This window comes from Coregonus clupeaformis, chromosome 10 (assembly GCF_020615455.1).
Source record: "Coregonus clupeaformis isolate EN_2021a chromosome 10, ASM2061545v1, whole genome shotgun sequence".
Classification (NCBI taxonomy): domain Eukaryota; kingdom Metazoa; phylum Chordata; class Actinopteri; order Salmoniformes; family Salmonidae; genus Coregonus; species Coregonus clupeaformis.
In genome coordinates this window covers 14690430-14717502 of record NC_059201.1, presented here as the reverse complement: position 1 = coordinate 14717502, position 27073 = coordinate 14690430, and the positions used below count along the sequence as shown (strand labels likewise).

At 43.3% G+C, this 27073-nt stretch overlaps 1 protein-coding gene across 2 annotated transcripts in view; it reads right to left on the bottom strand.

Annotated features, from left to right (window-relative positions):
- LOC121575199 (inositol 1,4,5-trisphosphate receptor type 1) overlaps nucleotides 1-27073 on the bottom strand; it is a 147428-nt gene that overhangs the window by 109959 nt on the left and 10396 nt on the right. For both annotated transcript variants that reach the window (XM_045222859.1, XM_045222860.1), the window contains exon 2: nucleotides 18278-18348. In XM_045222859.1, the coding sequence (XP_045078794.1) occupies nucleotides 18278-18348 (71 nt within the window). The remainder of the gene's footprint in view (nucleotides 1-18277; nucleotides 18349-27073) is intronic.

Below are 27073 nucleotides of genomic sequence, written 5' to 3'. Positions count from 1 at the left end.
ACTGATAAACATAGCTCCTTTACCACAAAACAAGTAGCTTATATTAACACAGACAGTCGTGTTTGTTTACATGACATACAAATATCTAAGTGGAAACTGGACACACACACACACACGGACATACTGTACATACACGTACACACATACACACCAGGGATGCCATTAGGAAAATGTTATGCCGGACAACTTGACCGGGAAGATTTTAATTGATTGTCCAATTGAGAAATTTACCAGACCCATATGCATTAGGTGCATAACCTATTAGGACGTCCATCTTAACAGAACATGCAACTCATGTAATGAAGCAGACAATAAAATGTCATTTTCAAACATTTGCCAAAATGCAATTTGCGGGAAAACACCATTCTAAACAGCGCACCTAGGAAAACACCATTCTAAACAGCACACCTGATAGCGGTTCCATATGTGACTGATGAAAATCTCTGTTATTAACTAAGAAAGAGGCAGAATCTAAAGATGCAACAACTAGGATGGGTTGCTAATATGACTAGGATTGTGCTTTTGGCTTCTGGACAATGAAAGAAAGTTGATATGAAAACCAATACAACAGGAGGAGAGAAATGGCATAGCGGTGGGTCCAATAGGGAAGTAAACGGAAATCAACTTGCCAAAATTATATGATTACTCCTGTCTATACAGAAATAAATAAAATCATTCAAAATACTTCACCAGAAAGCATGACTTAGCCACAGAGGAATCAAGGGTCATTAGCTTCTTTAAAACAATTGCTGTGGATTGTTTCAAATCACAAGCTCATTGGCCTATGTTTATATGGGAAGCCCGCAATCGTGGCAATAGGCCTAGCTCATTATTGAGTTGTGACTGTCATTGAAAAGCATCTAAAATGTGTGAAGATAATGTTGTTATATCTAGCCTAGTTGTAGAAGAACGGACATCTGCACAGTTTCACATTGTACATCACTCTGTCGTTTAATGACATGTGCCACACATTCTGACAACCCATTCATCCGTAACGCAGCACACTGTCATAAACCATAACAACGTACAGTACGACGTACAGCACGTCGTACCATACATAACATTTCCCCCCCCTTTCCAAAACCAGGGACTGGTACCATATATAAAATGTCCATAGGGCAAGAACCTAGAGTGATACCTGTAAGAAATAAACATTAACCCTTAAACGGATGGACTCTCCAAACTAGCCAGTTCAGTCCATTAACCTGGAGGTTGACTAAGACACCTAACGGAGCCTAAGAATGAAAAGAGGTTAAATAGTCCCCCAGATAAGCAGGGCGAGTTCGTGCCCGCATAGGCCTTTCTTCAACCGCCACCGCTTGTGGCTCTGGCCCTTGGGGAACCCACAGAGGCTGGGGCTCAGGTGGTAGTGGTGGAGGAGGTCCATCCGGTGGCGTCTCTGGCCTGCATGTCTGTTTTGTGTGCCTTCGTGTTCCTTGAGGGGCAGGGACTTTTCTGAGGCGGCTGGCGTGCCAGCGTGATCCATTGCTCATCATGAATGTGGCGGGCCCCAGTTGTCGACTAACCTGCAAGGGGTCCGACCAGAATGAGGCCATTTTGTTGCACCGCTGAGGCCGTCGGGCTCGGACCCAGTCTGACACTTGGATGATCGACTTCTTCACCCTGTGTGCCTTGTCAAAACGCTGTTTCATTGCTCTTTGGTGCCTGGTCACTGCCTGCTGTTCTTGGGTGCGCCTAGTCGCCGGTTCTGCTACTCTCTGTGTTCTGAGTCTGTCCAGTGGCAGTTCCATCTCACGACCTAGCATGAGGGATGCCGGGGAGACCTGTGTTGTTGTGCGTTTGCTTGCTCTGTAGTGCATTAGCGTTTGATTCAAAGCAGTTTGGAACGTGCACCCCTGGACCAGGTGCGCTCTGATGCCGTTCTTCAGCGTTTGGTTGAAGCGTTCCACCCCTCCGTTAGCTTGTGGGTTGTAGTAGGCCGTGCGGATGTGTTTGATTCCCTTGTTGCTGAGATATGAGGAGAACTCGGCAGAGGTTAGCTGGGGCCCATTGTCCGTGGTAAGGGTGAGGGGTAGGCCCCACCTTGTGAACAAGCTGTCTAGGATGTCCACGATGGCCTGTGCTGTGACAGTTCCGACAGGAACCACTTCTGGCCACTTAGAGTGGAGGTCATAAACCACCACCAGGAAGCGCTGATGGTGAGGGACTGCGTGTCCATGGATCTCGCCACAGATGTCCAGTTGGATGTGCTCCCAGGGGTGGGACGGCCATGCGAGAGGCTGCAGGGGGGGTGGGGCGGACTGTCCTGTTTTCCCACTGAGGAGGCATGCAGCACAATCCCTGACCAGGGCTTCAATGTCGTGGTCGATGCCTGGCCACCACACAAGGTCTCGACATCGCTGTTTGACCTTCACTATGCCCAAGTGACCCTCGTGCGCCATGGATAGAACACGCGCACGCAGGCTACTCGGGACCACAGTGCAAAACCCTCGAGAGACACAGACTTCTTCCCAGCAAGAAAGTTCGTGCTTCACTCTGGCGAAAGTCGCCAGCTCTTCCGGCACACGTGCTGGCCATCCAGTGCGTATGTAGGTGCGCAGGGTAGACAGTGTGGGATCCTGTTCCGATGCTTGCTTCAGCTCCTCCAGTGAGACGACTGACTGAAGAGGAGCGTAGAGCATTTGTACAAGCTCTGTTTCGTTGTCGTCTGGCAAGACGGTCGGAGTAGGAGCGTCAAAGGAGCGTGAGAGGAGGTCTGCCACCACGTTATCCCTCCCCGGAGTGAACTTCAGCTGATAGTCATACTGTCTGAGGCGGTCGGCCCATCTGTGCAGCCGAAGTGGCTTGTGGCCAGTTCCTGATGCTGACAGTAGCGTTGTGAGGGACTGGTGGTCGGTTCGGAGTGTGAACAGACGGCCATATAGGTAGAGGTGCCACCTTTCGCACGCCCAGACACAGGCCAGTGCTTCTCGTTCGCCCACAGACTACCGTTGTTCTGTGGGGCTCAGGGCCCTTGAGGCGAAGGCGACGGGCCTCTCAATGCCATTCTGCAGCTGTGAGAGGACAGCTCCTAGTGCTCCAGCTGAGGCGTCACATGTGACAATGGTGTGGCAGACGGGGTCAAAGTGAGCCAAGACTGGGGCTGTGGTGAGCTGGCTCTTCAGTGAGCGGACCGCGTCTGAGCAGGCTGCCGTCCAGGCCCATGGCTCATCCTTCTTGAGGAGCTGGCGAAGGGGCGCTGTGGTCTGAGAGTAGTGGGGCAGAAACCGGAGGTAGTAAGCTGTCATGCCCAAGAATGAGGCCACCTGAGAGGCTGAGGTCGGTTCCGGGATCCGGTAGACGGCTTCAATGTTCGACATGAGTGGGGCAATGCCTTTGGCCGATAGGCGGAAGCCCACAAACTCGACGGCTGGAGCTGCAAAGGTGCACTTTCCACCGTTAAGGGTCAGGTTGTTCCGCAGTAGAGCACTGAATACTCTGTGGAGTCGATAATCATGGATGTGGAGGTCAGGGCCGTGGACCACGATGTCATCCAGATAGACCGCCACCCCAGGTATTCCAGCGAGGATGGTGCTCATCACCTTCTGGAAGCAGCTGGGGGCGGAGCTAAGTCCAAAAGGCATGCGTGTATATCTGAACACGCCAGCATGTGTGACAAAGGCCGTGAGGTCTCTGCTAGCTGCATGGAGGGGTACCTGAAGATAACCCTGACGAAGGTCAAGCTTCGTGAAGATCGTGGAGCCATGGAATTGTGCGGTCAGCTCCTCAGCTGTAGGCAAGGGGTACTTATCCGGGACAACGGCCTTGTTCACAGCACGGAGATCCACACAGGTCCGGATTCCACCTGACTTTTTGGTTGCAATGACCAAGTTTGAAATCCAGGGGGCAGCGTTGACTGGCTCAATGATGCCTGCATCCAACTGTGACTGGAGATCTTTTGTGACGTCATCACGCAGTGCAAAGGGAATGCGCCGCAGGGGCTGCATGACTGGGGTCACTTCCGGATTCACTAGGGGCCTGTGAGTAAAGGCTGTGAGGCAGCCCAGTCCATCAAACAGAGTCGGCCAGTTCTGTTGCCCTGTGCAGGTAACCTGGTAGATAGCTGACCCACTGTCATCTCTCAGTGTGAATCCCAAGCCTGTGAAGAGGTCGAGGCCCAGGAGGTTGGCACCCCGCTTTGCAACATGAAATGTGAATGATGGCAGATGTTTGGTGCCGTAGTGTACTGGGACCTGGAGGGTGCCCACAATGTCTATCTTGGATCTACCGTACCCACACAGGGCAGTGGAGGGCTGTTGGAGTGGTAGGTGACTGAAAAACTTGTAGTAAGTGGCAAGGTTGAGCAACGACACCGCAGCGCCAGTATCCAGCAGCAAAGGCAAACCCACCTGCACAGTGCATGTCCTGAATGACACATGGTTGGTGGAGACGGTTCGGATTTCCGTGTGTTCATGTTGAGAGTGAGATGAAACTAAGGGCCTGTTCTGGGTGGAGCTAGTAGCAGGGGCAGAACGACACTTTCGCAAAGTGATTGTATTTTGAACAGTTCTTGCATATTTTCCCACGGGCTGGGCAGTTTGAAGCCCTTGAATTGTGAGAGCTAGCCCCACAGTTGCCACAGCTACTTCTGTTTGTTTGTCTGTGTGCCTGCTGCACGGGCATGTCGGTGTCTGTGTCCATGCAGCTATCGACGCGGGAGGCGTGCGCAGCGCGTGATCGTTGTAGTGCGCCTGCTCGGGCTGAAGCTGCTGTGTGAGAATGGCTGGGGGCCGAGTGTATGCTGCAGAGCTGTCTGTTAGCATAGAAGAGCATTCCAACGCCGCTTCAACCTGGAGTGCTATTTTAATAGCTCCATCTAGTTGTAAATTATCCGATTCCAAAAGCAGTTTCTCCCTTGTCTTTTCACATAACGTCCCCTCTATCAACTGATCCCTGATGATCTCGTCCTGAAGTGTCCCGTAGTTACAAGAGCTAGCCAAATCCCTCAGATTAGCCACGTAGCTTTGAATGGACTCACCCGGCCGTTGGTGGTAGCGTCGGAGGAGCACTCGCTCTTTCCCGGCGAAGTGGTTCCGTAAGAGGCTGACTGCAGCAGTGAATGTAGGAGCCGATCCAAGCGCTCTGAAAATCCTCTGTCCCTCTGTACCAAGGCAGTGACGGAGCAGTGCTGTCCTCCGCTTGTCGGAGATTGTAGAAAAGTCCATAGCTTCTAGATACGTGTTAAAACTATCAAGCCAGTTATTCCACGGGACTGGAGGTTCGCCAGGCACGGCGAGGAATGGTGCTGGCGGTGGTAAACTGAATTCAGCCATCCTCGTCGCCAATGTTATATCTAGCCTAGTTGTAGAAGAACGGACATATGCACAGTTTCACATTGTACATCACTCTGTCGTTTAATGACATGTGCCACACATTCTGACAACCCATTCATCCGTAACGCAGCACACTGTCGTAAACCATAACAACGTACAGTACGACGTACAGCACGTCGTACCATACATAACAAATGTGTCTTGAGTATAATTAAAAAGTTGAGACAAGAAGGGGAGGGGTGTGTGGCAAGTCTCTCTCCAGAATGGCTCAGCTGTCTCCCACCAATTCTTGTGCATTCATTGTTGTATTGTGTGAATTGTTTGCCCTTTATTTTCATCAATTCCCCATTACATATGTCACCAGTAGTAAATGTACTGTTAATTCCTGTCATTTGGTTACATTCATTTCTGTTAGTGCATGTATTAATTAGTCATTTACCATTCTCATTCTCATTCTCGGAGTGGAAACGTTGTTTGCAGAGTCAACAATCTGCTACACTTGTGAGAAATGAGAAGTTTAGATTTATTTCATAACCAGATTTGTCAATTTGTTCATTGTCTTTTGTTTGGAGTGCTCCATGTGAGCAATGAGCATGTGTCTGGTTTCTCTGTCCTGATAATGTTGAGGGAGCTTGCGCACCTGAGCACGCATAGAAGTACCTGGCCTGCTGCGCGGAAATGTAGGAAAGTGTTTTTTTTACCATCCATTGCAAATGATAATATATTACAACTATAGTTCCTCACATTAAGCTATTTCTAAAATCTTTCCAACAATCTCCCCTTCGATAATCACCAATCCACTGTGTGAAAGAACAATATAAGTTAAAGGCCTACTGCTGCATTGGCCTATAGGCTATGAGTTCCATGCACTAATTTCTTTAGCCGCCAATAAATCACAGTGTATCAACGAGGCTGGTGATCTCCCATTGATCTCCAGTTGATTTAACTTTTTTATTTTTATTATTTTTATTCAGATTTTTATGATTAACCACGTGACAATGATTTTGAGAAACGAAAACGTTATTATTTAAATGAAACTGTTCCACGAAAATGCGCATATGAAAATCATAACTGGCACGCAGAACGGTAGAAATGGTAGTATAAATTGTAAGCTTCCCAAAACTTGAAACTCACACGCCGCCTATGAAGTCTTTATAAAATAATTGCCTCCACGTTTTCCATGGTCAGATTGTGCCTATAGGTTACTTTGACGCAAGGTAAGACATGCCTCATAATATGAAATAAAACATTCAGGTTTCAACCAATTAAGTATGTTTTCAAAATGCATACTGCCTCCAGCTCACATTGTGGTGGGTGACGCGTTGATAGCCTGTTGCCTGCACTTGAATGGTGAATGGGAGGCGCGATTCAATTACCAGTTGAGAAATACAAATAGTGGCTCTTTTTAATCGTGCACGAAAAAAGTTTAACACGCAATTGCATTTAGAATTGTTGCGCAATGAAAGGGCTTATAAAAGCACATGTTTTACTCCAGCAGCAACCAGTTGAGGCGCTGCAGGAGAAATCCCGCTCAAAATAGGCTCCATATGCTGTGCGCGTGTGATAGTTGTGTTGGACAAATAAAATACATGATGACTAACGAAAATACATACAGGACAATTTAATTCCACTATATTATGCAAATTAACCTATAGACCAATAAGCATGACGGTCAAATGTATTTACCTCGACTGGTATTTCCATCAATTCATAAAAACATTATTTTGCGATGTGATTTTTTTTCTCCCGGTCATTTTGGCCTGCAACATTTTAATGTATCGGATTAATTATTTGGGGGGACAAAAGCTGGAAATTAACGGCTAACGGAAACCCTGGTAAAAAAAAAAAACACACGCACAATCTCTCTCTCTCTCTCTGTGTGTCTGACAGGTAAACAGCCTGTTGTGAAGCTTCTCTCCAGTTTCCTCCTCAGTCAGTCAGTCAGTCAGCTGTGGGAGACATCAGGGAATTATGTGGACGCTCCTTCTCAGAATTCCCACTAGTAAAGGGGCTGAGAGATTGCTCAGAGCGCGACCCCGTAAACTAGGGCAGTTAATGATTTTAAACGTTGTTTGGCATTCCTGGTCTTAGCTGGAGCTCTGCGCTTTATTAGCAGGAAATACTGTCTAAGCATCACAGAACAGGACTATGACCCACTGACTGTCAATTCATGAGCTCACAGTCATGGAATCCTAATGTAGCCCAAAGTGGAGCTAGCTAGACCACCTTCAAGACAATATAGTAAGCAAGCACACCCCCCTGAGGGAACACAATAATTCTGAGATTTGCAGCCAGAGTGGACGACCCCAAAAGTAGTATTTCCCCTCGATTTTTTCCCCCTTGGGGAAAGGCCCCTGAAGCGCTGCAACATCAAAACATTCAAATTAAACCAATAGATGCCACACAACAACAGAGCTCAAATGTGTTGCTCGGAAAGACAGGCTGCGAGGCATCCCACTAAAACCATGACAACCACAGACAGACACGCTGTTCCTCCCCTCTCATTACCACCCAATCTATGTGTAGTCCCGTGTAGCTCAGTTGGTAGAGCATGGCGCTTGCAACGCCAGGGTTGTGGGTTTGATTCCCACGGAGGACCAGTATGAAAATGTATGCACTCACTAACTGTAAGTCGCTCTGGATAAGAGCGTCTGCTAAAATGTAAAAGTGTATGTGTTAAACTGTGTCGGCTTCAAGCTGTTCCTCTGTTATGAAAACTGAAAGAACCAAACCAGCGACACACACAGTGTCCTCAGATCTCCACATCAAACAGCACTCTTAAATGAACATGGCCTTACACACACAGAGGCGCGAGAGCTAGAAAGGGCAAATTATATAAAACTCAACCGTTTATCTTTTCCAGTGATGATGACATGGATGTCTCATGGAATGGTGGGGTATGCAAAATGGGTCAACTTTGAGCACCTTTCTCCTTTTTACAAATTTTTTTTTTGAATATTAAAACATACAATCTACTTGCAGTGAAGCCGCTCAACATCTACTTCACATTCAGTCATCTAACAGACTCCCATCCAGAGTGACCCACAGAAGCAACCAGGGTCAACACCCTGCTCAAGGGCACGTCGACAGATCTCCCACAAGGTCAAGTATGGGGACCCGAAACAGCGACCTATCAGCCACCGGCCCAAGCTCCCAACCGCCAGGGCACCAGCCCTCCAGGATACCCCCACAGTTCCCCGAGAGCTGCCCCTCAACCATCCGAGACCCCCCCTAAAAACAAAAGACATCAAGGACAACAAAAATCATAACAGCAAGGCCAACTGAATATGTTTGAGTGCATGTATGGCACTATTTACATGTGTGTATGTGTGTGTGTGTGTCTGTGTATGTGCACGTGTGTGCATTTGAATTAGAGTGTGTGTATATGCATGTTTCAGCCTCAGACAAACATGCATTAGCTGTAACAACGTTGCCCCTCAGTGTCATTCAAACTTATTTTTTGTTTTGTTTTGACTTTATTTTTTTACTTTTATCTTTGACCATCATTCTATCCCCCGCCCAGCAACTCCACTCCCACTTGTCTCCAATTCCACATCCCAACCCTCAGCTTCCCTCAGCCCATCCCACCTATCTCTGCTGGCCACCCTCTTCGGATTTCTACGCACCATATATCTTTCAACTATGCTGTGATGTTTAACATACAATTTGAATCCATCTAATCAAATAGAATTCACAGATTGCGAGTTGAAGATAAATACTTTTACGAAGAGTATTAGTATATTAGTAATTGACTGACCAGGTCTCTCCAGATCTCCCAACAATGCTATTTTTAGGGTCAATTTTAAATTAATGTTATGCTTTTTCAGCCATTCCTGAACCTGAGACCAGAAACAGGCTACCTGAGGGCAATACCAAAACAAATGGTCTATTGATTCTGTATCCTCACAACAAAATCTGCAGAGCTGCAATGATTGTATGCCCCAAATATTCAACATTTTGTTGGTGGCAAGAATTCTGTACAATAATTTTAGCTGAAAAGCACGAAGTCTTGAATCTTGTGTCGTTTTATATATCAACTCATACACCCTGTACCATGGAATCGGTACATAAAAAATCTCTTCCCAACTATTTTGCAATCTGTATGGCACAGCTGTCAAAATCCTGGTCCTCAAATTAAACTGGTATACTTTCCTATTTATGCTAACTTTATTCCTCCACCAGTTTTGAGCCTTTATATTGGACAGACAGACCAGTTCCCTACCTTCTCCCGCTGCCACCTGCCTCCTCCATTTTTGGGGTAATGCTGTAATCAATTCATTGTAATCTTGTATTGAGCAGACCTTCCCATATAATTATGATAACTCCATGAAAGACATAACTCCACCATTCCAATTTACAATATCATTTAAAAACAAAATACCCTTTTCAAAAATCATTTCCATAAATACAGGTATTTTATCAACCAGCACATTTGAGTTCAGCCATAATATTTGTTGTATCTTGTCAGGGGGATGAAATTGAAATTGTAACCAGCTCTGCAATGCTTGTTTGAAAAAGAGAGATACTTTGAAAAATGTTTCATTTTCAATTAATCGAAAATGAGACATGGCAATTTGCACAAAGGCAAAAAGGCAATTTTTCTTAGTAATCTACTTGAGAAGCATTTAGGGTTCAAGTAAAACTTTTGTATAAGTGAAGTTTTTAGAGAGAGGTTTAGTGCTTTTACAGTGCCTTCAGAAAGTTTTCAGACCCCTTGACTTTTTACACATTTTGTTACGTTACAGCCTTATTCTAAAATGGATTAAAAAAAAAAAATAATCAGCAATCTACACACAATTCCCCATAATGACAAAGCGAAAACAGGTTTTTAGTAATCTTTGCAAATGTATTAAACATAGAAAACAGAAATACCTTCTTTACATAAATATTCAGACCCTTTACTATGAGACTCGAAATTGAGCTCAGGTGCATCCTGTTTCTGTTGATCATCCTTCAGATGTTTACACAACTTGATTGGAGTCCACATGTGGTAAATTCAATTGATTGGACATTATTTGGAAAGGCACACACCTCTCTATATAAAGGTCCCACAGTTGACAGTGCATGTCAGAGCAAAAACCAAGCCATGAGGTCGAAGGAATTGTCCGTAGAGCTCCAAGACAGGATTGTGTCGAGGCACAGATCTGGGGAAGGGTACCAAAACATTTCTGCAGCATTGAAGGTCCCCAAGAACACAGTGGCCTCCATCATTCTTAAATAGAAGAAGTTTGGAACCACCAAGATCTTCCTAGAGCTGGCCACCCGGTCAAACTGAGCAATCAGGGGAGAAGGGCCTTGGTAAGGGAGGTGACCAAGAACCCGATGGTCACTCTGACAGAGCGCTAGAGTTCCTCTGTGGAGATGGGAGAACCTTCCAGAAGGACAACCATCTATGCAGCACTCCACCAATCAGGCCTTTATGGTAGAGTGGCCAGACGGAAGGCACTCCTCAGTAAAAGGCACATGACAGCCCGCTTGGAGTTTGCGCCAAAAGGCACCTAAAGACTCTCAGACCATGAGAAACAAGACTCTCTGGTCTGATGAAACCAAGATTGAACTCTTTGGCCTGAATGCCAAGCGTCACGTCTGGAGGAAACCTGGCACCACCCCTACGGTGAAGCATGGTGGTGGCAGCATCATGCTGTGGGGATGTTTTTCAGCGGCAGGGACTGGGAGACTAGTCAGGATCGGGGAAAAGATGAACGGAGCAAAGTACAGAGAGATCCTTGATGAAAACCTGCTCCAGAGCACTCAGGACCTCAGACTGGGGTGAAAGTTCACCTTCCAACAGGACAACGACCCTAAGCACACATCCAAGACAACGCAGGAGTGGCTTCGGGACAAGTCTTTGAATGTCCTTGAGTGGCCCAGCAAGAGCCCGGACTTGAACTCGATCGAACATCTCTGGAGAGACCTGAAAATAGCTATGCAGCAACGCTCCCCATCCAACCTGACAGAGCTTGAGAGGATCTGCTGAGAAGAATGGGAGAAACTCTGCTGAGAAGAATGGGAGATGCTACAAGCGTGCCAAGCTTGTAGCATCATACCCAAGAAGACTCGATGCTGTAATCACTACCAAAGGTGCTTCAAGAAAGTACTGAGTAAAGGGTCTGAATACTTATGTAAATGTGATATTTTTATTTTTATTTTTGTTATATAAATTCACAATATACTTATGTAAATAAGGTTTTTCTGTTTTTTCTGTTTAATACATTTGCAAAAATTTCTAAAAACCTGTTTTTTTGTCTTTGTCATTATGGGGTATTGTGTGTAGATTGATGAGAGAGAAAAAAACAATTTAATCAATTTTAGAATAAGGCTGTAACGTAACAACATTTTGAAAAAGTCAAGGGGTCTGAATATTTTCCGAAGACATCCCAGATAAAGCAAAATAATTTTTGCTCATATGATTTGAAAAACGAATAATCAGGAGTAGGCAGCACTATAAGTAAGTGAGTAAACTGAGATATGACTAAGGAGTTAATCAGGGCAATTTTCCATAAATAGACAGGTATTTACCTCTCCATGGTTGCAGGATCTTGTCTATTTTTTCAAGTTTTCAATTGAAATTCATTGTGCAGAGCTCATTTATATATTTTGTGATATGAATACCAAGTATGTCTACTTCACCGTCAGCCCATTTTATAGGTAAACTGCAGGGTAATGTAAAAGTTGTATTTTTTAAAGATCCAATTCGTAATATTGTACACTTATCATAATTAGGTTTTAGTCCAGAGAGTCCAGAAAAGTTATCAATGAGACATTGCAGGCATCTAGCTTGCGGACTTAATATAAAACTTCAGTCATTGGCATACATGGACCTTTGTTTTTAAGCCTTGGATTTCTAATTCTCTAATGTTGTTATTTGATCTGATTTTAATAGCTAGCATTTCGACGGCCATAACGAATAGATATGGTGACAGCGGACACCCTTGTTTAACTCCTCTTGACAATTCAAAACTCTTAGAAGTAGCCGCTATTTACTATTTTACACCTGGGTTTGCTATACATTACTTTTACCCATTTTATAAGAGAATCACTGAAATTGAAAAAATCCAGGCATTTATTAATAAAATCCAATCTTACTTGATCAAAGACCTTTTCAAAATCTGCTATAAATACCAGGCCTGGCTTCTTAGATGTTTCATGTTGTTCTATTATTTCTAGTAGTTGTCGTATATTATCTCCAATGTATAGTCCATGTAAAAAACCTGTCTGATCAGGATGAACAATACCCGGTAAAGCCTTTTTAATTCTGAGTGCTATGAATTTCGCTAGTATTTTTGCAACACAACATTGAAGTGTAAGAGGCCTCCAGTTTTTTTAGATAGACTGGATCTTTATAATTTGCCATCTGGGTCTTGTTTTAATAATAGGGAAATCAGACCTTCCTGCTGAGTACCTGACAGACTACCATTTCTATAGGAGGAGTTAAAACAAGCTAATAATGGAGCTTTGAGTATATAAAAAAAGGCTTGATATACCTCTACCGGTATGCCATCAAGCCCTGGGGTTTTTCCAGACTGAAAGGATTTAATAGCCTCAAAAAGTTATTCCTCTATAATTTGGCCTTCACACTGATATTTTTGTACATTTGTTAATTTTCTATTGTTTGTATTATTTGGAAATAATTCCTTACAGTAATCGTCATTCAGAGGGTGAGGATGAGACGGAAAAGAAAACATCTGCTTAAAATATTTAGCTTCCGTCTTTAGTAACGAGTTTCTGCAAATTATTATTGGTAGCATTCCTGTTTTGGAGATTCAGGAAGAATTTGGTAAATTTTTCTCCATATTCCATCCAGTTTGCTTTATTTTTGTAATCGATTACATTAGATCGTTCTTGAATAAGTTCCTCCAGTTCTTTTTGTTTTTCCTCTAACTTATTTTGTATCTCTGTAGTATTTTTTATTGCTATCTACCTGTACTATTAGTTCATGCATTTCCCTTGTTAGTCTTGTCTCTTTAGACAGAAACTGCTTTTTTATAATTGATGAATATTGAATGACCTCTGAAGGTACATTTAAAGGTATCCCAAACAATAAGGGGATTTGCTGAACCTATATTGTACTGGAAAAATTCAGTTATAAATTATTGTCCTCTTGTAGACTTTGATTACATTTCACCTTTATCTCTTGAATGTTATGCCATTCAGGTCCAAAAAGTCACTTTCTGAGCACTACTACAATGGGAAAATATGTATGGTATGTTTTGTTCAAATCAAAAGGGGTGCTGTCAAAATGTGATTGAATTAAAATGGAATTACCCTATTGTGTCTTATTAAAAACTAATGTGTATACTAGGGTTAGGCGGTATCCATATTTGTTTTATTCCCAGACAATGTCTGAGTCTCGAAGCTCTTCAATAGCTTCCTTCCCTTGCCTAACCTCTCCTTTATCTCACTGCCAGGTGAATAGCATATGCTGAAGACATATCCACAACACGCCTGGTAGCTAGGGCCTGTATTCTAAACGTCTGGTTTGAGCCTGTGAAGAGCTGCTTAATGACCCAGTACACATCCATGTAAACAACTTTAGCTGTGATGAGGAAGAAAGCAGAATGAAGGGAGGAGAGCAAAACAGACAACACCAGCCACAGTCCAGCAGGAGAAAACACTGATCCCACTAATGTCTTCCACATACTCTCACATTCTGTTGTTCACCAACAAATGTTTTAAATGGCACAAAATAGCTTCTATAAAACACACAAAGAGAAGGTTCTGGCCCTTCTCTGGTATTTTAGGTGGAACAAAAAGGTTCTAATCCTGTTAATTGTCAATTACCTTAGAAACAGAGTCTGTCCTGATTTCTTAGAGAACACGTTCCCCTGAGGAGACGGTAATGAGAGTTCTGAGAGAGATCATTGTGGAACGGAGCTAGCTTAACATACTGCAACAAAGGTGGACATTATAATTGTGTTCACAAGAGGAATGGATGGGTCATCTCAGGCAACAACAACTACAACATTTTGAACTGCTACAGACCTAGGTCTACACAGCACAGACCATTCACTGAGTAGAGGTCCTGCTCTGTGCTTGAAGGAAAACTGAACAGTATAAAATGGGTTTGTCACATAGTAATAAAAATAATAATAATAATAATAATAATAATAAGCCATTTAGCAGACGCTTTTATCCAAAGCGACTTACAGTCATGCGTGCATACATTTTTGTGTATGGGTGGTCCCGGGGATCGAACCCACTACCGTCACATGATGGAATGTAGTTTAGTCTGCAGCTTAAACAGAATAAAGATGTGTCTGTCAACACAACAACCCCACACCTTATTTGTTCATAAACACACAACCCTGTAATGACGCCTGGCTGAAGTTCTTAGCAGTTATGGAAGAGAAGGAATATGAGTTCTAACATGGTCACTTTGCGATGTAGTAGCCCAGCCGTTTCAGCACCAGAGTGTGTATGGTTGAATGATGGAGTTGAGTGATGACATGAGCCTTTACCTTTGCTGAGCTGCAGCGACATGGGCATAATGTATGACATGGGTGTATGTTTGTGTAAGTGCATGAGCATGTGTCAAATGTATGCGCTTGCATACATTAGAGTCTGTGTGTGTCTAACTGTGTGCATGTGTGTGCGTGCGCCATGCTTGCAGGTGTGTGCACTTGTGACTGTGTGTGTGTTTGCGCGTGTGTGGTGTGTGTTTTCCTGCATACGTGTGTGCGTGCGTGAATGTGTGTGCTTAGGTAAGGGAGTGTGTAAAGTGGGGTGCTTCTGCTTACATTGGGAGGAAATGGTATGCATACCTTGGCAGTGAGGCCTGGTGGCCAGCGCTAGTCTGGCCCTCAGCCAGCAGCAGGCTAAAGTAAGGAGGATTATCTCCACCGTCTCTCAGAGCAGCAACGCTGCATCCCTCCCAACACAGTATTTACTTTCTTTTTTTTTCCCTGAGGAAGAACTCTCCAAAATGGATGACACAGAGGTGGGGAGGGAATAAGTTCCCCTTAAGCAGAAATCTAGGATCAGCTCACCCTCCTCAAATCCTAACCATAACCATTAAGGAGGGGAAATGTGAAACTGACCTAAGATCAGTGTCTCAGTCTCAGGGTAAAACCATCCTACACCGGAGGCCATCCGGCGGACACACGCTACCACCCCAAGGAAGTCTTAAATAAGCACTTCCCAACCCGAAGTTTGGGGAGAAAATAGAGATGGAATTACAGTAACTCCCACAGAGTGTATACAGTGGTTTTAGGTATTTGGCTAATGTTAAAAACAATAGGAAGACAGTTTCTTGTTTGGTTTAACGTCTGAAAAAAAGATATAATACACCCATAAATAGATAGGTCATGCCAAGGTAGAGACAGAATGGAAATGAGAGTCAAGTGACTTTTTGGTATAATAAATAAATAAATCAGTTTTGGGGTCACAGTAGTGTTAGACAAGCAGGCTACATCTCTCCTGACTAGCATATATTACTGTACAACAACAATGCTCTTACTGTTAGAATACAGGCTACATCAGGTCACAGCACTGGTTGAAGCCTTACATGACACACAAGCCCAATTCTTCCTGAACTGAGTGCACTCATTCACTCACCCTCAAGGATTGGCAAGCATTGGATTGGTGTAAGAAACATGGTAATCCAATGCTTTCCGATCTGTAAGGGTAAGTGAGCGAATGTGTTTCAGAAAGAAGAGAGGCGAAATGGAATTGGGCTACAGTCTTTAAACCAATCCTATTCAAACCTTGAGGGAGCCACTATAGCCATCACAATCGCGCCTCTCTCTCTCTCTCTCTCTCTCCACATGTCATCACCACCAGTAGATGGGTCCATGCAGGAGGGGTTACCATGACCACTTACTGGGAGTGCACACACACACACACATATAAATTTGACTGCACATACAGACTGACTAACACACACACCTTTACTGTACAGACAGATGGCCAGAGATGGACAGACAGAAGCTGCCTAGGGTTTGTGTAGGTAAAAAGGGAGGAGATAAACTCAGAGAACTTCCCTGGGACATCAAAGACACAATGTTAATTCAGTGCGCTCTATCTGAGGAGCACCAAGCTTTATGGGTTATAAATACAGTACAATCTCTATCAGACTGCAGCTAATGGTCACAATGTATGATAGACAGAGCCCCACTCGCATTAAACCACATCATGTAATGTAGCAACTAACTCCCAGTATGAGTGGAATGCTTGTTAGTCTCAATGCTAAAACATCCTCATTAACTCCTCTCAGGGCGACACTTACTTATACAATGCTTTTATTACTGCAGAGTTACACCATCACACCATACTTTTCTCACCTTCTCTGCGATAATTAGACACTCTTTAACACAGTCGAATGCTAAAACCTCAAATAAATAGAGGATGGAACATCCACCTAAATCCAGACTAAAATGATGAACATATTGTAGTGTTGTTAGAACCAAGACGAAGTCACGGGCCGGGAAACCGTGCCAATATATCCTCCAAACACCGGCTTCGAGGGCATTATCACTTTTATACAACGGGTTACCAACATATTCAAATAATGATTGACATTTTTCCATTAAAACGTTATTTTGATACATTTATTCATACTATTTCATCCTTCCACAAGATATAGTCCCAACACAAATCTAGGGTTGTTGCTACCCAAGCCGGCTGGTCGTTCGTTCTATGGTTTCAGTTGCCAGAGACGCGACCCAGTCATTCAGTCTTTTTGTTCTGTATCTATGGACCCAGTCATTTGTTCTAAATGTTCCATTGCCTTACTGGCTGGAAACGTTATTATCCCTTGCTTGCTAACTAGCCAACCACGGCTAACTTACAGTCAAGTCAAACAGTGCAGCCAGAATAACAGCAAAGTAGCTGCATTTGTATTTGCATAAGCTGTTTTCTAGTGACATTTATTTGGATGCATCCATAACAATGAGTTAATGAGGCGCAATTTCGCCTGGCATAAAAAATGTGCTCTCTCGTCAGGACACGGTTGTTCAGAGGAGCTAGCCAACAACACAGCTAACACAATCACTTCAAACTGAAGCTAGAAAGACTGCAAACTAGCTGCACTTAGTTTCGTTTTACCTTTTTTCAATTGACATTTCTTTGTATATATCCATGAAAATGATGCCAGCTGATTCATGATTTCGACTGGCTGAGAAACCCTGCCTGCCTGTCTGTCTCATCTCGACTCCCAACACATTCATTACTATGGGAAAGCTGGAGATCGAATTTGAATATTGAAACAATATTGCAAATGTCGGAGAGACAGACAGCAAGGTTTATACAAATCTCCACTGTTGAAAACTAAATGTTAGTATAAAAGAAATGTGAGATAATGTCTAGATGCTTTTTATAGTGGACATCAAGTTTATAAATTGTCTGGCTGGGCTGATGAGACAGTGGATTGAGCAGTCAGATGGATCAGAGTAAATAGCCATTTTAAAGTCATAGATTTAGCCGGTGGTAACTTGTGGAATAGACACCGGCTGGAATGCGGTTTTAACCAATCAGCATTCAGGATTAGACCCACCCGTTGTATAAAAAGACACACAGGCTACAGTCACAGCCTCACACTCACATCAGCTTTGTAGGCCAAAAAATGTTCCATGGGTGACAATGACCCCTGATCTCTGACCTGAGACTTAAAGGTCGTGAGTTCAGTTGTACTTCCTGTGATGGGGATAGAAATAGCCCAACAGCAACAGCCAGAGACATATCTCCCTTCATGAGCCTCAATATGTTCATATTCTCACAGAATCACATCTGAGTAGGAAACATAGACAAGATGATACACAATACACACACAAACACACACTGACACAAACACATGCACACGCACACAACAGCATCAAAGAGAGCAGCGCTTTTTGAAGTCCATGTGGACAGGGAGGGATACTGGCGATATCACCAGAAAAACGCAGTGTAATACAATAAGAAACATCTCCAGTGGAACACACTGTGTAAACAGGCTGGATTTACTGAGGTGACATGATGCTGCGTAAGCTGCTATAATAGGATGAGAGGGGAGTGTACTATTCTCTTACCTCTGAACTTTTTGGGGGGGTTGTTTAGGTCCCCTGTGTCGGGCTGTACCACACAGCGGTCATCTACCAGCCTGTGGAGAGAAGAGACAATGACGGATGTAAGTCAGAAACGCAGATAGTCCATATACACCCTTAACATGCCAATGAACAAGAACAGTTTCAATATACTAGAAACGTTCATGCACACATACAAATGTGCAATCACACAGCTTTCTTTATTGTTCATATATAACCCCCTTGCTCTAAACAAAGGTGACTCGTTTCAGGAAACTAGGCGTATGTCGCACGTCACTACTTCACAGGAGAGGCATTTGAACGTAAACATGTTTTTTGGCAGAAATACCTTCTGAAACACGTGCATTTTCATGTGCCTTAATAACAAACTTGTATGACGTCTGTAAATATTAATACAATTGTTACATTACGAGCCTAGTTGGTTTAGCCACGGAAAAAGACAGGCACCTTTCCGCTAGCCATGATTGGCTGAGATAATGGATGGGCTGGACATTCCGAGAAATTAGTTTGGATTGGTCTGCCATGTAGCACACTTCTGTCTATAACTGCTCAGTATGTGTAGGTAATCCTTTTCTAACGCAGCTTTTTTGAAAGATATCACGAAGAACTGCAAAAGTATTGCTAATGCTCGCCACTTTATGGAGGACCAAGTTTTGACATCAGTGGAATGTCCGGTGGAAGCAGAGTATGATAGCTAAGGAGATGGAGAAAATTCTGGCGTTTGATTGCAAATATGCGGAGGGAGTCGAAAAGAGAACACACAGAAAGCTGTTGTATAAAACACCTGTCTCCGGCTGGCTCGCTAGCTAACATTACGTGTATGATCTGTGTAGTAATATTATTCATATCTCAGAGCCATTTGCATTGTTAGTTAGAGCCTAATGTTAGCTAGCTAGCTAACATTGAACCTAGTTGGTTAGTTTTAGCTACCTGCAGATTTATGCAGGGTAGTAACATTATGAGTTGGGATTATGGTTCATTGTTTAGCTAGCTAGCTAGCTACCTGTCTAAACAAAAGACTACACTATGCAAGTAACCATTTCACTGTCTGTTTACACCTTCTGTATCCTGTGCATGTGACAAACAAACTTTGATTTTATTTGATATAGTGTGTGTTTACCAGAGACGGTAATGTGAAGAAAAACATGACCTGCACCTGCATCAAATTCTCTGGTAGAATGCCCTGCTTTTATTTCGTCCCACTCACAACTGTAAGCTATCTTCTGTAATTAGCTCACCATTAACTTTATTTTCCTGTTATAATGAATGCAAGTTAAGACGTTGTTAGCTATATCATATGGTCATTATTTGAACTGGCTAGCCAGCTAACATAACATTAGCTAGCTACCAAGCTAGAAACGAACCAAAACATTGTTTAGAAAGTTGCTTTTAGTTGCCTGGTTTGCTAGATTGATATATTCTAAATTCATTTTTAAATGGATGGGTTTATTGGTGTTAAAATACACCAGTTGTGCTATTTTGGACCACCAGGCTGCTGATGTCATGCAGCCTGTCGTTTTTGTGTTTATACTTTTTCATAACGACAACAGAATGTTCATGATGTCACTGCAAAAACGGTCTACAGACATGTCGATAGACGTAGTATAAACCAGCCTTTAGGTCTTGAAATCTTTGGTTGTTTAGTACACTACCTTACTCACTCTGTTTAGCACATGGCCTCACATGTGAATCCTTAAAGAGATGGGTGGGGCTTAAGAGGGTGTGAATGATGCTGAATGGGTGTAGACAAAGAAGAGCTAGCTCTCCAGTAAGTGTACTGAAACATTCAAGGGCCATTTTCTCGCAAAGTGGGGTACAAGTTTATCTTCTTTCAAAGCAGAATTACTTTCCCATTGTTCCTCAAATGTAGTGTATGATATACCATTTTCTAGCTCTGAGCTTCTACTTTTATCCAATGTAAAAAAACAATTTCAAATTTTGCTACATAAGACCGAATCGAGCCGGTGTATACCTTTTTCCACAAGGGTTACTCATTTTGGGTTAGGGTATATTTGTAGGAAACCTGCAACTTTGCACATCGAAGGCTTGTATTTTAACACAATAAGAAACTCCATAACATCTAGGTACATTGTCAACACGAGATCCTGCAATAAAACACCATTGGACACACATAAAAAGTACACTATGTTTTCATAACGCTCAACTACAGAGCACTGTTTATCCTGACTCCATTAGTCACTATCGTTAGACCAATCACATACTTGTGATTTCACCGTGATGTTTCTTGTATCGCCGTTGCTCCTCCACAGTCCACACAATGATGAAGAAATGAGAGTGAGGATTAGCTGGCTGCTGCCAGTGGGTGGACTAGCTAGCATTCCTGCCAGTGACAAATTTAGCTTTTTACTGGCTCGGAATAAGGATCGCCCCGACCCCGGACAGATCCCACATCCATCCCAGTCGTGTTCCTGTTGACTCGTGGAGTGTCCACACACACGGTCAGTCGTACTACACATGTAGACAGGACCTGTCTGCACCAGGGATACACCTCTCTGAACATGACAACACACTGAGGCTCCTGTCTACCGTGTCAACCTCTGCAGAACATTATACAGCATAGCTATACTGAGCATCTGAGTGACGTTTGCTTAATGTGCAGCCTGTGTTTGTGTTTGTTAGATAGATCTATGTGAGCAAGATTTATCACACACATAGACACTGACAGTAAACATGTTTATCTTGTGGAGAACTGATAAAAATGTGATTGTCTGACCCTATTCGTTACTGTCCAATTCCAGTTACTGTACAATCCCCCTCAGGACAAGAGAACAAGCCTCCTAAAAGACAAGAGGATTCTCAGACTAAAGCCCTGGAATCATACTGCATTGTTCAAATTCTAACCTTTGATTTGTCCCATCAGGCTTTCTACTCCAACTCTAGTTTGTGAGAGTTGGAGAATGCCGTCTGTTGGGCCCACACTTCTAATGGTGTGTTGTGTTGTATGTATCTTGGTGTTTGAGATACTGCAGTGTGTGTGTGTGTGTGTGTGTGTGTGTGTGTGTATGTGTGTGTGTTTGAACAGTTGAAGTCGAAAGTTTACATTCACCTTGGCCAAATACATTTAAACTGAGTTTTTCACAATTCCTGACATTTAATCCTAGTAAAACTCCCCTGTCTTAGGTCAGTTAGGATCACCACTTTATTTTATGAATGTGAAATATCAGAATAATAGTAGAGAGAATGATTTATTTCAGCTTTTATTTATTTCATCACATTCCCAGTGGGTCAGAAGTTTACATACACACAATTAGTATTTGCATTGCCTTTAAATTGTTTAACTTGGGTCAAACGTTTCGGGTCGCCTTCCACAAGCTTCCCACAATAAGTTGGGTGAATTGTGGCCCATTCCTCCTGACAGAACTGGTGTAACTGAGTCAGGTTTGTAGGCATCCTTGCTCGCACACACTTTTTCAGTTCTGCCCAAAAATGTTCTATAGGATTGAGGTCAGGGCTTTGTGATGGCCACTCCAATACCTTGACTTTGTTGTCCTTAAGCCATTAAGCCATGTCTTGAAATGTTGCTTCAATATACAGTGGGGGAAAAAAGTATTTAGTCAGCCACCAATTGTGCAAGTTCTCCCACTTAAAAAGATGAGAGAGGCCTGTAATTCTCATCATAGGTACACGTCAACTATGACAGACAAAATGAGATTTTTCCAGAAAATCACATTGTAGGATTTTTTATGAATTTATTTGCAAATTATGGTGGAAAATAAGTATTTGGTCAATAACAAAAGTTTCTCAATACTTTGTTATATACCCTTTGTTGGCAATGACACAGGTCAAACATTTTCTGTAAGTCTTCACAAGGTTTTCACACACTGTTGCTGGTATTTTGGCCCATTCCTCCATGCAGATCTCCTCTAGAGCAGTGATGTTTTGGGGCTGTCGCTGGGCAACACAGACTTTCAACTCCCTCCAAAGATTTTCCATGGGGTTGAGATCTGGAGACTGGCTAGGCCACTCCAGGACCTTGAAATGCTTCTTACGAAGCCACTCCTTCGTTGCCCGGGCGGTGTGTTTGGGATCATTGTCATGCTGAAAGACCCAGCCACGTTTCATCTTCAATGCCCTTGCTGATGGAAGGAGGTTTTCACTCAAAATCTCACGATACATGGCTCCCATTCATTCTTTCCTTTACACGGATCAGTCGTCCTGGTCCCTTTGCAGAAAAACAGCCCCAAAGCAATGATGTTTCCACCCCCATGCTTCACAGTAGGTATGGTGTTCTTTGGATGCAACTCAGCATTCTTTGTCCTCCAAACACGATGAGTTGAGTTAACAAAAAGTTCTATTTTGGTTTCATCTGACCATATGACATTCTCCCAATCCTCTTCTGGATCATCCAAATGCACTCTAGCAAACTTCAGACGGGCCTGGACATGTACTGGCTTAAGCAGGGGGACACGTCTGTCACTGCAGGATTTGAGTCCCTGGCGGCGTAGTGTGTTACTGATGGTAGGCTTTGTTACTTTGGTCCCAGCTCTCTGCAGGTCATTCACTAGGTCCCCCCGTGTGGTTCTGGGATTTTTGCTCACCGTTCTTGTGATCATTTTGACCCCACGGGGTGAGATCTTGCGTGGAGCCCCAGATCGAGGGAGATTATCAGTGGTCTTGTATGTCTTCCATTTCCTAAGAATTGCTCCCACAGTTGATTTCTTCAAACCAAGCTGCTTACCTATTGCAGATTCAGTCTTCCCAGCCTGGTGCAGGTCTACAATTTTGTTTCTGGTGTCCTTTGACAGCTCTTTGGTCTTGGCCATAGTGGAGTTTGGAGTGTGACTGTTTGAGGTTGTGGACAGGTGTCTTTTATACTGATAACAAGTTCAAACAGGTGCCATTAATACAGGTAATGAGTCGAGGACAGAGGAGCCTCTTAAAGAAGAAGTTACAGGTCTGTGAGAGCCAGAAATCTTACTTGTTTGTAGGTGACCAAATACTTATTTTCCACCATAATTTGCAAATAAATTCATTAACAATCCTACAATGTGATTTTCTGGATATTGTTTTTTCTCAATTTGTCTGTCATAGTTGACGTGTACCTATGATGAAAATTACAGGCCTCTCTCATCTTTTTAAGTGGGAGAACTTGCACAATTGGTGGCTGACTAAATACTTTTTTTCCCCACTGTATCCACATAATTTTCCTTCCTCATGATGCCATCTATTTTGTGAAGCGCACCAGTCCCTCCTGCAGCAAAGCACCCCCACAGCATGATGCTGCCACCCCCGTGCTTCACGGTTGGGTGGTGTTCTTCGGCTTACAAGCAACCACCTTCTTCCTCCAAACATAACGGTGGTCATTATGGCCAAACAGTTCTATTTTTGTTTCATCAGACCAGAGGACATTTCTCCTAAAAGTACGATCTTTGTCCCCATGTGCAGTTGCAAACCGTAGTCAGGCTTTTTTATGGCGGTTTTGGAGCAGTGGCTTCTTCCTTGCTGAGTGCCCTTTCAGGTTATGACGATATAGGACTCGTTTTACTGTGGATATAGATACTTTTGTACCTGTTTCCTCCAGCATCTTCACAAGGTCCTTTGCTGTTGTTCTGGGATTGATTTGCACTTTTCGCACCAAAGTACATTCATCTCTAGGAGACAGAACGGGTCTCCTTCCTGAGCGGTATGACGGCTGTGTGGTCCCATGGTGTTTATACTTTATACTGTTTGTCAGTGGCGGCTCCTGAAAAAATTCTCAGGAGGGGCAATTTTTCTGATGATTTAGGTGACCTACACACATTTTAAAAAAGATATGTCCAGCAACAACATGAAGACAGGGGCAGCATATAAGTCAATACCAGAAGCATTTATTGACTGATCTGGGGAGATGGATTCCAGTTTCTGTGACAGATTATAAATAATCTCTGATGCCTTTGTTATATTAGCTTTTGGTTGAATGTACTGTCGTAGTAAATATATAATGTTATAGCTTGGTCTGACTAAAATCTTGTGCACGACCCATTTTGTGTTGGGCGTTTGTTTTCAATCAATGCTGTTGCTATCCTATAACAATGGACAAAAGAGTCCTATCTTGTCAGCCTTGTCAGCAGGTGGCCAAGGACAACACCCACGCCATAGGTCTCTCAGTTCTTCCAACTCACGAGTTCTTGCTCTGAGGACACACACACACACACACACACACACACACACACACTCATCACTGATAACACACACACACACACACACATCATCACTGTTAAACACACACACACACACACACACACACACACACACACACACACACATCATCACTGTTAAACACACACACACACACACACACACACAAAAATCCCCTCTCTTTAGGCTGAACATTTGAAGACAGAGAACCCGACTCAGAGCCAATGCAACAGTGGAGGGGACCTCGCCCAACTCATCAGGACCAATCAGAAGATCAGAACTACTAGATTCAACCTACATCATTTATTGTATAAAATGTCAGCACACAATGTTTTCGGGGCTCTCTTCAGATAGCTCCTAAGAGTTTGACGAACGAGTCCGTGCACGCGATTCCAGATATCTTTACCTCTGAATAAACTGCCTTTATTATACCATATCCACCCTGTCCAAAGTCTCTACTTGGTCTCAGTTCTCCAGTAAACTTGTGATTATCAACAGTACACAACGGTAACAAACAATTGGGGGAACTCACGGGGCAGATAGTAAGGTCACAGTGACACAGAAAGCAGTTCAATGTCGGGGCTCGGGGGTACAGAGTCGCTCTCTTACCAGGATCGATTTTCCCTGTGACTGTCAGATCGAGGTCCGCTCCGACCAGGGTGAAGCCGGCCGGCTCCACTTCTCTGTCCGGGACTCTGTCATCCAGCCAAGTCCCCCAGCTGTATTGGATTCCGCTGCCAGCAACGTTTTCATTATTTAGTCCGTTCGTAGCGGGTATGTACACGATCAACAAGATCAGTCCAAACCCACCACTCGAAATCCATGGTTGGCAGAATGTTTGTAAACTAAGTGTACAAATTAAAAACATAAAATAACGCCACTAAGTGTACAAATTAAAAACATAAAATAACGCCACACTGCAGGTCGCAAAGAGACGCTGCTAGCCGCTATTTGCTTAGTTACGTTCATGGTTACGTCACGTATGACGAAAGCGCGTAAGTGCAAGCCCACAGACACCCATAGAGAATGTATTGAAAGCTTTGAAATTTGAAAAAATAGATTTTACATGACAGGCTATGAGAGACTTCTGGGCGATTTTCAACCTGACTGAAATCGCCCAAAAGCGGGCGGGGGCCATTTGAAGCACGACTTTAGCCTGATTTGACATTTAGTGGCAGTCAGATCAGATTACAACACTGATAACTACTGTTGCCGTGATATAATTGATTAGAAAAAAAATCCCTTCCTTTTCCCGTTTGGCAGTGCGTCGCCCATATCGCCCTATTGAACAGGCCGTCCCTGCTGTTTGTACAGATGAACGTGGCACCTTCAGGCATTTGGAAATTGCTCCCAAGGATGAACCAGAATTGTGGAGGTCTACAACTATTTTTCTGAGGTCTTGGCTGATTTCTTTTGATTTTCCCATGATGTCAAGCAAAGAGGCACTGAGTTTGAAGGTAGGCCTTGAAATACATCCACAGGTACACCTCCAATTGACTCAAATGATGTCAATTAGCCTATCAGAAGCTTCTAAAGCCATTAGATCATTTTCTGGAATTTTCCAAACTGTTTAAAGGCAAGGCCAACTTAGTGTATGTAAACTTCTGACCCACTGGAATTGTGATACAGTGAATTATAAGTGAAATAATCTGTCTGTAAACAATTGTTGGAAAAATTACTTGTGTCATGCACAAAGTAGATGTCCTAACCGACTTGCCAAAACGATAGTTTGTTAACAAGAAATTTGTGGAGTGGTTGAAAAACAAGTTTTAATGACTCCAACCTAAGTGTATGTAAACTTCCGACTATGTACAGTACCAGTCAAAAGTTTGGACACACCTTCTCATTCAAGGGTTTTTCTTTATTTGTACTATTTTAAACATTATAGAATAATAATGAAGACATCAAAACTATGAAATAACACATATGGAATCATGTAGTAACCAAAAAAAAGTGTTAAACAAATCAAAATATATTTTATATTTGAGATACTTTAAAATAGCCACCCTTTGCCTTAATGACAGCTTTGCACACTCTTGGCATTCTCTCAACCAGCTTCACCAGGAATGCTTTTCCAACAGTCTTGAAGGAGTTTCCACATATGCTGAGCACTTGTTGGCTGCTTTTCCTTCACTCTGCGGTCCGACTCATCCCAAACTATCTCAATTGGGTTGAGGTCAGGGGGATTGTAGAGGCCAGGTCCATTGCTTGTGTTTCTTGGCCCAAGCAGGTCTCTTCTTATTATTGGTGTCCTTTAGTAGTGGTTTCTTTGCAGCAATTCAACCATGAAGGCCTGATTCACACAGTCCCCTCTGAACAGTTGATGTTGAGATGTGTCTGTGACTTGAACTCTGTGAAGCATTTATTTTGGCTGCAATTTCTGAGGCTGTAACTGTAATGAACTTATCCTCTGCAGCAGAGGTAATTCTGGGTCTTCGTTTCCTGTGGCGGGTCCTAATGAGAGCCAGTTTCATCATAGCGCTTGATGGCTTGAACGTTCAAAGTTCTTGAAATGTTCCCAATTGACTGACCTTCGTGTCTTAAAGTAATGATGGACTGTCATTTCTCTTTGCTTATTTGAGCTGTTATTGCCATAATATGGACTTGGTTTTTACCAAATAGGGCTATCTTCTGTATACCCCC